Raw genomic sequence first — 12,583 nt, 5'->3', positions numbered from 1 at the left:
CCGGCATTCGCCATTTTGAGGGGCAGGGTGGGCGAGGACCTTATGTTCTGGTAGGGTGGCGGAGGGGGGGAGACGGCGGCGGCGGCGGCATGTTGGTAAAATGGCTTCAGAGAGGTGCTGTGCACTGCAATCCTTTCCAAAATATATGTGCAGTCTAAAATACTGCGCGCGTGCTCTCTCTCGTGCTCTCACAAGATTAAATAATTGTTCTAATTACTTTGGCTCGCATATGTGTGGAACAGCTGTTCTGACTGGCTGGATTTTGTATCAGTCAGTGCGCAGCGAGAGATAGAGAGATGCATTGTGTAATGTTTTTAAGTCTCGCGCGGCAGCTCGTGAAGTGTGTGCTTTGACAATGTGTTACTACGTCACAGAAGTAACATATTTAGGACGAGCCATTTGTTGTTGTTGTTTTTTATTGGCGCTGTTTCCCTAAACCGTTAATAACATTACGAAACTACGAATGCCGAAAATTACACACAATTCAGGGTGTTTTGTTAAAATCACAAGCCATTACCCTGTCATCTTACCTCAAATGCATAATAGAATGAACCCGTGAATTAAAAAGAAAAAAAACTTTCTTTGACCCCACTTCATGACATACTGGTTACAGTGTGCAAGGCAGGACAATGTCGGACGTTTTAACATGTAACACCACCCGGAACTTATATCACTGCCCGGAAACGACCACTATGAGGCGAACAGAAGTACCCGAAGGAAGACGGGGGCACTAAAAATTGACACGGGGCGAAAAAATATTTGGCCGACCATAATCCGCAAAAATTTACGCGGAAAACGGACGGGAAGAGTAGTTTCGGTCGAAATTTTAAGATGAGAATGATATCGCGTGAGGTTGAACGTTAGCGAGCGCAGCCAGCGGAAATTGGGGTTTGTTTAACGGATCGAAAGCGATGGAGAGGCCTGCGAGAGTGTTTTTCCACGGGATGGGGAAAAATGACCTGCTAACCTGAAATCGGATACCGCCTTTGTGCACAACTACGCTTTCGGCGCCCTTTTTAGCATTATTATTTTCACGCTTTGCTCTTCAAGAGGACTTTCTCCGTTCACGAGCAGGTGTGATAACAAAGCTTTTGAATGCATTATGTTGCGATGTAAAAGGGTACGACGTCTTTATTTAGCTAGCTAACAGGGCTAGCAGAGTGAAGTGGGCTTATAGCCTGAAATCATATGACGGGCTGTCTGCACTCACAGTCACTTTCTTGTTTGTTTATGTTTTTTGTCATGTAGTTGGCCCCCACGCAACGAGTAGCATAACGTTACGTATATTTATGCTAAATTCGTGCATGATAATGCCAAATTGTTTGTAAATGTAACAAGTCTGATTTTGCTCTAATTTTTATTTTGAAACTTTTTGGTCTGCCATAGAGGGATGTGATTGAAAAAGGAATTCGGCTCTCCCCCTCTCCCTCATCCCCTTCACAACCATCCCGGATCAGCGCCTTTCTTTCAACCTTCAGAGGCTTTGGTAAGTTTAATTTCAATCTACACTGACAAAATCTGCATGCAGGTACAATTAAACTCCAGTGATGTTGACATGGTGTCGTCATTTGATTTTCTTGGCTGAGCTCAGGTTTTCATGTATCACCCTCAATGCATCCGAGTATTGTTTTCGCCCAAAGCGTTCTCGTGTTAAGAGATATTTGGCGCTTTTTGTTTACATCGGTGTTTTAGTTGCATTTTATTTACTTTTGACCGGTATAATGACTTGATTTTTACATATTTAATGATTTAATTTGTGCAGATATCAGAATTAGTTTGTGTCGGATTGTGTGGATGAATGTTTTGACTGGTGTGGTTATACTTAAGTATTTACGGTAATGCTTTACAATAAGGTTTCATTAGTTAACTAGTTTAGTTAACATGAACTAAGAATTAATTTATAGTTCATGTTAATTCATGAACAACATTGTTAATTTCAACATTTACTAATACATTATTAAAATGTTTTTAAAATAAGCTGTATTTATTAACATTTAACAAAGATTAATAAATACTGTAACACATGTTCTGCTCATTGTTAGTTAATACATTAACTAATGTTAACAAATTAGACCTGATTGTAAAGTGTTACCATATTTATTTGTCTGGCTGTCTTTGAAAAAAAACTTTATTCAAGGTGAATGTAGACAAATTCGGTCATGTTTGTCTGCAATTCATTTGTTTGTTTATTGAAAACGTGCCATAGAAGTGTGAATTTGGGTGATTTTTGATTACATTGAGTAAAAAATCCAGTGATCAAATAGTTTCACTTCATTTTTGACATATAAGGACTTGATTTAATATTATTACGATTGGAGTGTGTGAATGTGAACAGTCTGTTTATTTTTTTTGCCTGGTTCTTAATTTGGTTAAATAAACAATAAGATAAAGTTGCTTAGAATAATTTTTGCTTTTGTCATAAAGCTTGCATATTTGACAACATGATGCACAGTTCATAGCAGGCCTAAATGGACCTGATATCCTTATACTGATTTTAAACTGGTAACATGTAATTTACCTAGCCCTCAGACGTCAAGCATTATGGTTTGGTTAATCTGTCAGTATTACTATCAGGACTGGAACTAACGATTATTACTTTTTTTTTCAATAAATATTTTTTTTCCGATTAATCCAAGAATCTAACGATAATTTCCCCCTCATGTTAATCTATACATTTTTTTCTGAATAGTTTATTAAAGGATTAGTTCACCTTTAAAAAAAACTTTTGCTGATAATTTAATCACCCCCATGTCATCCATGATGTCCATGTCTTTCTTTCTTCAGTCGAAAAGAAATTAAGGTTGAATTAACGAATTGACTCGAAAAAAGATTTGTTCATTTTAATGAACGAGTTTGAACAGGAGAGTCACAAACGCGCATCACCGAACAGAGCAAGGCGAGCATTTGTGCTTATAAAACTTAACTTTTTTTATTTATTTTTGAAATGACCGATCGTTTCGCAAGATAAGACCCTTATCCATCGTCTGGTGTCGTTAAAAGCCAATTGAAGCTGCGCTGAAACTGTCATTTGGACCTTGAACCGTTTGGTACCCAGTGAAGTCAATTATATGGAGAAACATCCTAGAATGTTTTCATCAAAAACCTTAATTTCTTTTCGACTGAAGAAAGACAGACATGGACATCTTGGATGACATGTGGGTGAGTAAATTATCAGCAAAAGTTTTTTAAAAAGTGAACAAATCCTTTAATCCTTTGGTTAATTTACCGATAAATAATAACCGATAATTTACATATAAATAATAACTGCAACTAATCTATGTATGAATTTTGACCTAATTTTATTATTTATCACAAAAGATAAGGTTGATGCAATCTAGGCAATTATGAAAGTTGTTTATAGGGCCCTATGAAATCCATTTAGTTTTTTCCCCAAATGCCGTCTTTTTCCCCTTTTAGCTTTTTCTGGACTCAATTTTAATGGTTAAATTATTAACCCAAAGCAAAAAAAATAAAAAATTTGGCAATGCGCTATGTTGGCTCTGACGCAGCCACCTCTGTCTGAACTCACCACTCTGTAGACTAGACCAATGTCCCCGACCGCCCATCTGATTTGTTGGGAGTCACGAGTCCGGCCAATCAACGCGGAAAGCTGAAGGCACTGGAAGTTTTGCACTCTCACACCGAAAGCACTTTAGACTGGAGCTGCTTCACTGATCACGCATCAGTTGTCTCACAGAGTTAAGGCAGCAGCAGACTTCGCTGAAGTAGCAATAAATTACTACACTGAAGTTGCAAACACCTCAATATAATAGGGCCCTGGGATTTCCGCGATGCAGAAAACATGGATGGAATCGTGGAATCCAGTCATAAAAATGGAATTTACTGTATAAACCGGAATGTCATGGAATTTGTCACCTTTTTGATGAATTAATAAAAAGCAGGTCAGTACAAATCGAATTTCAAACCGCAAAAAGACCATTTAAATAGGTATCCTGCGTGTCTCTAAACGAATGGCGCTGAATGAAAACTGTGCAGACAGTTTTGAGCCTCAGCCGCATCATTATATCAGAGGACATGACTGCATAAACATCATCTCCAGGGCCACTTGGTCACTTCATGAGCTTTTTAAAGCTTCAACTGAGAAAAGTTATTGTCATATAAGCACACAGAAACTCAATGCTGCTGGGTGCTCCCTGCACTTTTTATTATTAATAATAATGTTATTATTAACAGTTCTCAGATTTAAAGATGTTTAAAATCATTTAAAGAAAGGATTTGTCAAAACTCTTTGTTATTCTTAATTTGACATTAACTTACATTTTTACACCAGGCATAGGCTAGGTCTATATATCGGTTAAAAATATCAGTTACGGCCTACTTGATCTGTAATTATCGGTATCGGCATCGCCCCTGAAAATCACATATCGGTCGATCCCTAAATCCATTATTTATCGGCTTTAATATATCAGCCAAATTTTATTATTGGGTCGATAAAATCATAAAATGAATATATACCGGCCGATACCGAGACTCTGTCCGATATATTGCGCATCCCTACTTTTTGGAAGTGATCTCGATGTCGAAAGGCATTCTGGTTTACCTGAAATTACCCTACTTGATCATTTGTTTATTTATTCAAAATAAAATCAGGTAAATTGGGCAATTTGTTTGACAGCCATTTCAATGTTAAAAGTGTCTAAAGTTACCTGACATGCACCTATTTTATTTACTAAATTGCAAAATTGTGCAATTTGTGGTTCTTTGATATAAGGATTTAAAATTGACACTTAAGTGTACCAGTCTGGATTGGAATGTGTGAATAAATTGTAGACAGTTTATATTATGAAGATTCCTCTTTTTTTTTTTTTTTTTTTTTTTTTTTTTTTTTACTTGGTTCTTTCAGTTATGGTGTATATACTATACATTAATTATTTTCATGTCTAAATGTCATAAAGCTATTTGGCAACATGACCCTCTTTTTTTCTCAGAGCAAGATGTAATTAATTGCCTAGTCTTATTTTTAAAAATGATTTAAGAAATTAGCAAAGTCATTAGAAGTCAGGTGTTTATGGTTGGTTAAGTAATCTGTCAATATTTTTTAAGTAGTGTTATCACAATATCCCAACTTCAGAAGTTGATACCAATGCCAGTGGAATTTCATAATACTCAATACCAAACGAGTATTTTGGTAGATTCTCCATAGAAATGATCATGCTTTCTGTTAAAATTATGTTTTATTATAATTGTTTTGACTTGTTGTGTATATGATTTTTATCTTTATCTTCATCTTTAGGATTGTTTTGTGATAGAAAGGTATTATTCGTTTTGTGGATTGGTTTAAAGTTATGCTGTGCCTTAGCTTTGTGAGTCATTGCTTCTCATGTCTTGATTGTACCATCTTTTGTTTTGAAATATACATCCTTTGATTGAAAGCCTTCTTACAATTTTTTTTATCTCTCTCTCTCTCTCTCTATCTTTTTTTTTAAGGACTGACAGGGTGCCCACAGAAAAGAGAAGAACTACTTGGTCATACCACTGTGCTGTGTTTGCGGTCTTCCAGCTGAGGTGTTAAAGACAAAGGTTGAATAGACTCTGTGGACTATCTAACCTGTCACTTTTTAACTCCCTACTTGAACGATTGAAAAAGTTGCTCACCACAATTTTCTCTTTAAATGAGGACATTTCTGAGAAGTCACAAAGTGGAACCATTTTATTCAGAACTTGTCAAAGGAATACACAAATAGCAAGACAGGCAGACATTCCCTCATCGCTTCAGTTTTAAATGGCTTTCAACACTAAAGGATTTGCTTTTTAGTGATAAACACATTTTGTAAAAACATATTTCATATGGTAGTATTAGACGTGTTTTTACTGTTTTAACTGTAGATATAGTCATTTTGGAAGACCAACGCAGACCTGTGTTTATTGGATGATATTGTAAACCAACTTTTTCTTATTTATAGATTATTATTTAATCCAAGACTTCCAGACTTTTCTCACGTGTAGTGGCCCATTACTATAGTCAAAACTCTGTTTGTTTGGGATGGACATTCACAACATCAGACAAATTACTCCCACACGGACATTGCTTTCTAAAAACTGGAACTGCTAGCAGATTACTTTAAAGCTTTATATTGATTATTAGTGGCTCTAGTGCCAGATTTTTTTTCTGCACATCTTTTGGGTTAGATTACATTGTCCACTTGCCGCAGTACCAGGTGAACAGGGATTAAAAATCCTAAAAACGCCCCTCAACAGTGAGAGGGAGATGTTTCAGTTTGGAAAGTACCCTATGGACATTTTAGAAATGCTCAGTGGACACCAGGCTCACCAGTTCAAAGGACTGGGGCTGGAAAGACAACTGCAGCACCAACAACAGGTCCAACTTCAGCATCAGCAGCAGCTTCAACAGCAGCAGCAACAACAAAGTGAGGCATCTGGTGGCCTCCTGTCTGGGCTTGGACTTGGTTCCCTTCAAGGATCTAGAAGTAATGCATTTGCAGATTCTTCATCCTTATTTGCCAAAATGAGTGCGCCCCCTCCACCTCTTCCACAACAAACTCAGTCCTCATCGTCACAAAGCACACGTAAATCAAGCAAGATGAGCAGCAGCAGTGGGAGTGGCAGTTCTGCCTCTGGCTATCCACAGTTTCTACGCACATTTCACCCTGCTGAGGCTGCACTTGCCCAGGAGCAGCTTCACTCAGGAATGGGGCGTTTCGATTTTGCTGGAGGAAGTACTGGAGGAGTTGTAACATCTGCGCCACCACCACCACCCTTGCACCCTGGTCTCTCTGTTCCTCAGCCATCTCCTGGACCATCCTCCTCATCCCCCTCCCCTTCGAGTTCAACCACCACTTCTAATAATCCCCCCAGCAGTAGCAGCTCAGTGGCTGGATTAGTCGGAGCCCAGTCTGATGCAAGAAGTTTACACCAGCAGTTTAGTTGCATGCTTGCTGCAAACCAATACCTGTTTTCTGGAGTGCCCACAAATGCCAGTTTGGAACAATTTCTAGTTCAGCAGGGTCCCCATAATCATCTTGGTCTTGCAGATTCGAATACAGGTCTTGCTCCTCCTCCAGCCCTTCATCCTTCCCACACCCATGGCCATCCAACTCCCCAGCCCCAACAGCAGCAGCAGCAGCTGCCACCTCATGCGTTGTCCCACCCTCACAGCCATGCCCATCCACACCACCCTCTACACCCTGCCCCCCAACCATCACCACTTGGTGGTTTTGATTTCCAAGGTATTCCTGTTCTTTCGTCTAATCAACTGGCTTCCCTAATGCAACAAGAAGCAGGCCTGCCTTTGCCACTCCCACTCCATCTCTCCATACCAAAAGATGATGGCAAAGGAGATAGTGGATCTGGGGCTGGAGGAAGTGGAGGTAGTGGCAGCAGGAGAAAGAAAGCCATGGCTGGCTACCTGCCCCAGAGGAAGGCAGAAGGTAACAGTAGCAGCAGTACAAGCAGTGCTAACTGTCATGGCAGCTCTGGGGCACATGGTCATGATGGGTCCTCTGGTCTTGTGGGAGGAGGTGGAGGGGTTGGTATGAGGGGTCTTGGTGGTGACCCCTCCTCCATCCTCTCCTCGTCAACACCATCCTCCTCTTCTTCAACTGTCTCCTCCTCTTCTTCCTCTGCCCCATCTTCAAACTCTGCTTCTGTGCTGGTATCAAATATCTCTCAAAACCCCAAGCCTGAAAACCAGCAATCAATGACTCCCAATATCACACAGCCTGAGCAAGAACCTCTCTTTCATTGTGGAGAGTGTGGCAAGTCTTTTAGCCACCTCCCAAGCCTTCGTCGACACATACGCTGCCATGAAGATGATGGCAGTCGTCCCAACAGCAGCACAAACACAAACCCAAGTCATCAGCATCAATCAGATCTCCCCCACTCAACACAGGATGGAATTTCTCAAAATGCTCACCACCAGCATGAAAATCCAGACCCCATGTCTTCCACTTGCCCAAGTCCAGATAAGTCATACTGTTGCAATGAATGTGGAAAGGGGTTCAAGAAGAGAGGACACCTTCTTCAGCATGGCATTATCCATTCTGGAGCTCGTCCATATGCCTGCTCTGTTTGTGAGCGTTCGTTCAACCGCAGAGAGTCTCTCACTCGACATGAGAAAATTCACGAAGAGAAGCCCTACCGCTGCCCTGCTTGTGGCCGCTGCTTTAGAGAGAGCACTTCTTTGCTTAACCATGCTGCATCAGGTGACTGTGGCAAGCCAGGGAGGAGGTCTAGAAGCAGTGATGGTAGCTCAATAAGTTCAGGAGAGGGCAAAGTTGAAAGTGATTTTTCAGGTGGCCAAATGACTGACACAAAAGAATTAGTATTTTGCAAGAATGAGGATAGCACAGCAGGGATGTCTTGTGACAGTCTGTATTCACAGGGAAGAAGTGCTAATCAAAATCCTGTGGGCAAAACTGAAGAAAAGTATAACCCTGAGTATTCAAGAGATCCTTACCAAACGTCATACAGGGTTGATGACTACCGTCGTCAACAGGGCAACCCATCATCCTACTCTGGAGACTCCTGTAGCAACAGCATGTCAAGTCCGGCGCTCAGAAAAGCTCCTTTAGCCCCAACACTTCATCCACACCCTCAAAATCAGCAGCACCATCACCAACAGCAATCTCATCTTCCTCTCTCCTCTCTTTTGGATGACTCTGAAGATGAAGTCACTAGTAGTGCCATGTCTGCCATTGCTGCAGCTGCTGCTGCGTCTGTGTTGCCGGCTGAGATGAATAGTACTGGGGGACGAGAGGAACGGAGAGACATTATTGGAGGTCTGTTAGGAGGGCTTGGCTTCGGGTCTATGGGTGCCTCTTCGTCTACTTCTACCGGAAATGGTGGGAATGAAGAATGCCTGAGTGGTTCAATGATACCTTTATCTCACCCCACCCAACAGCAACCTAATTCACAGAATGCCAACAATCCTAATGCCAAACCCAAGCGGCCACGGAAGCCCAGACAGAAAAGAGAGCCGAGACCTGGTGGGACTCCAGGAGAAGGAGTAAAACGTCGGAGAAGCAATCAGAGTGGTGCTGCTGGAGATGGTTCTGAAAGGCCTTATTTATGCACTGTTTGTGGACGGGGCTTTAGTAGACGTGAGACCTTACGTCGACACGAACGTGTGCATACAGGGGAAAAGCCATTTCATTGTGACATCTGTGGTAAAGACTTCCGAGAGCCGTTTCATCTTACCAAACATCAGACTGTTCACTCGGGGGAGAAGAACTACAAATGTACCCTTTGTGGAAAAGATTTTGGATATGCACAGAGTCTGAAAAGGCATGAAAAATTACATCTACGGGGTGATTTCAAGCCGAGGCGAAGTAAAACCAAATCTGCTGCAAATCAAGGGGGACCTGCTAATCAAGATCAATCTGATCAAACTAATCAAACCAACCCTGGCGCTTATTACTCCTATTCTCAGGATAAAGTTCAAGGATCTAATGCTAACACAAGCAACCAACCCCCTCCTAAGCTATATACATGTGAGATTTGCTGGAAATCCTTCCGCCATCACTTCCACCTAACTGCCCATCACCAAGCCATTCATGAACATGGTGGGGAGAAACTGTTTTCATGTGAAGTGTGCGGTAAGGCGTTTTCTTACTCCAACAGCCTGACCAGACATAGATTATCTCAACACGGTTTGACTCGTACTGGGCCACCAACACAACCAACAGGAAGTGAATCTATTGGAACTGGCCCATCTGTCTCTGAGAGTGAGGCTGCAACCAATGCACTCCTTCATATAACGCCTGAAAGTGGAAGTCATGGAGTACAACAGCCCCATTCAACCATCGCTCACACACAGCATCCCCAGCCTGCTGGTTATTCTCCTCTCTTCTACACTCCAGAGTCAGGACATCACAGTTCAAATGTCAATTCACACCCCCAACATCTGCACTACTCAAACCCCACTATGGGTCCCCTCCAGCTTCAACAGCCAATCAGTGGAAAACAGCTAATTTATTCAGGGGTATCAGGTAACACCCTTCATTCCACTCCACCTCATATCCACATTTCGCCACCCCAGCACTCCCATCACCACCAGCAACAGCAGCACCCTTTTTCAATGCAGTCTCAACATCTACAGCAAAGCCCTCAGCCCCAGGGAGATGCCACACAAAGGAAGAAAAAAAAAAGAAAGAAAAAATATAAACTGGCTAGTAGCATGCAGTTGATGACTGGATTCAGTGCTTACGAAATTGCTAGGAGGCGTATGTATTTAAAACGAAAGAAGTGCAGGCTTCAGCAGCAGCTAAAGCGAAAGAAGTGGATAGCTCAGGTGAAATGGGCCAAGTTTACTGGAGGAGGGCTTGGTTTAAATGTAGGTGGAAGCACGTGGTGTGCAGGGCGGTTAAGATTTAGAGGCCTTCGGTCTCTCATCGTCCCCTTAAAGTCATATTCTTGCCCTGTCTGTCCCTTTACCACTTTTTCAAGCCGCATAATTCTTTCAGTGCACCGTGTAACCAGGCATCCACCAAGAAAACATGGCCGTCAGACTCGCCTGCGCTGCATAGTCTGTGGAAAACGTTCACGAAGGCTACTGACAGCTCTCCGTCATCGGGCCCACCACCTCTCTCAAGGGGCGTTCTCTTGCTCTCGATGTCCCTCTAGATTCTGGAACGGAAACCTTCTGCAGCGCCACAAATTTGCTTGTCGGCCTGTCAGTAGAGGAATCAGAATGTCAATAAAGGGGACTAATGTTCAGAAGACAGAGAACCAGATTGAAAGAACAACAGTTGTGACAGGGTACAGGCACTAAACAAACTGACATCTAAAAAAGTACAGGGATAACATGGAAATGGGCATAGAGGATTTTTATGGAAATTGCCACACATTCAACTCCTTAAACATGGTCATACAATAACCAAGGGAGTGCCTCTTAAAAATAAAAGACTCAGTTGATGTGAAATCAAGCCTGTACCTAAAGAACCATCCATTATAGACATGGATCTCTAACACGGTTTCTCCAAAGGGGAAGAATATTCTAGATTATGGAACTGTTTTTGGTAGCACCTTTGTTGTAATGGTAGCATCTCTATCCTCTTAAAATGCATTCATTATGTATTTTCGTAACTTTATTTGTGCTGCAATGATGGATGCATACCAGTGAAAGTGAACTAATTTGAACAGTAACAATCTATTCTTTAAACTAGTTTCCCCCCAGTACTCAGAGCTTAACGGTATAGCCCTTGTTTACGCTCAAATATACGTAGCTTTTTTGTTCATTGTGGTGTTGCGTTTTGTTTCCCCCCTTTTGCTGTCTTCATGTTAAAATGCAAATGTTCGATCTGGAACTGAAAGTTGCTGGTTTTGGGAAGAGGATCAAGTACATAATGTGTGTATTCCCTATGAACAACCTCAATTATGACACTCCAGGTTGAATTCAACAACGTCTCAAAGAGGACTCTGCGGTGAAACTGTCAAAATGTGCTAAATATTCTACAGAGTCGATGAGAAGGGGACAGAATGGTGTTGCTAATACCATGTTCCTGTGTTTGTCATCCTTTTTTTTTTTTTAAGAAAAATGTAAAGAAACCTTTGCAGGTGTTTCTATGGCAAGTGTTAATGTCTTTGGTTGCGAGATTGGCTAGCGGGTGAGAGGAATAGCCAATCTGTACTGTACAATGCGTATTATATTTTATTATGTAACAGTTTTTCTTTTTTATTATTCAAAGTATATGTTTTTTTTTTAATCATTTTTACTATTTTAGGGGTGGGTGGGTATGTGGCAGGGCCTGTCATTGTAAGATGTGGGGAATATTTGTGTCGGTGTGATTTTTGTTCCCTGCCCCTTTGATCTGTTTAACCCAAACCACAGTTTAGCCCAGCTTTCCCAACACTATTGTATTCATTCTCAATACTTTTACTTAGCTCTACTGTCCCAATGTTTTCCTCTCAGTAAACTAAAATACAAAATATAAATACTAAACAACTGTTTTCTTTTTCTGAGACAACAGAAATGTTGAGTTTCTCAGAAAGCAAATAAAAAGATAGGAAATGTACAGTTTTTGTTTGAGTATGTTGTATTTTCTTTTGAATGTTTATGAGAAGCAGAGCTCTTCCTCTTCGTGGCGGTGAGCAGATTGGATTAATTGGTTATTTATGGCATGAAGGTTAAATGATTTATAAACGTCAAATGAAAGGATACGACCAGGTGTTACGCATCTGGTGCCATGGTGCTGTGTTCAGCGGGATGGTGCGGTTTACAGCTCACATGTGTTGGCACATGCCCTATGCAGTGCCACACACTATTAGAGTTGGGGGGAAGAATGCCTTTAAGGGTACTTTGGTTTGGTGTGTCAGAGGAACACAACCGTCTGTTCACTTAGTTTTTCTCTCAGTGTCTCCAAGCAAAAGTTTAATGAGTTCAAACAGGACATCATCTCACATGGCTTCTTTGAAATTAACATGAAACTGCGAGTTACAAATGATGTCCTCTAGGTGGCAGTAATGTTCTCTTTGTAGCTGTGGCCTCAGAAATCAAATCAACTTGATTGGCCTCACAAGGCTTGTACAGTGCAGACTGTCGATCATGCACAATACAGTGGTAGTTTTTTTCCCTTCCTGTCAGGACCATGTGTATTGTGTTCAA

At 41.2% G+C, this 12,583-nt stretch overlaps 1 protein-coding gene across 1 annotated transcript; it reads left to right on the top strand.

Moving 5' to 3' along the window:
• The first annotated feature begins 648 nt into the window (after positions 1-648).
• Positions 649-11,998, top strand: znf865 (zinc finger protein 865). Its single transcript, XM_077195242.1, has 3 exons — positions 649-1,074; positions 1,387-1,486; positions 5,449-11,998. The coding sequence occupies exon 3, from the start codon at positions 6,230-6,232 to the stop codon at positions 10,748-10,750; it is 4,521 nt and encodes a 1,506-aa protein (XP_077051357.1). The 5' UTR covers positions 649-1,074; positions 1,387-1,486; positions 5,449-6,229; the 3' UTR covers positions 10,751-11,998.
• The last annotated feature ends 585 nt before the right edge of the window (positions 11,999-12,583 follow it).

Source organism: Siphateles boraxobius, unplaced genomic scaffold (genome assembly GCF_051911475.1).
Source record: "Siphateles boraxobius isolate OS27281-9 unplaced genomic scaffold, OSU_SipBor_1 33, whole genome shotgun sequence".
Lineage (NCBI taxonomy): Eukaryota > Metazoa > Chordata > Actinopteri > Cypriniformes > Leuciscidae > Siphateles > Siphateles boraxobius.
This window is presented reverse-complemented; position numbering and strand designations above follow the sequence as displayed.

Coding starts and splice junctions, on each gene's coding strand:
- znf865 (XM_077195242.1), top strand. CDS start 6,230: ATGTTTCAGTTTGGAAAGTACCCTATGGACATTTTAGAAATGCTCAGT.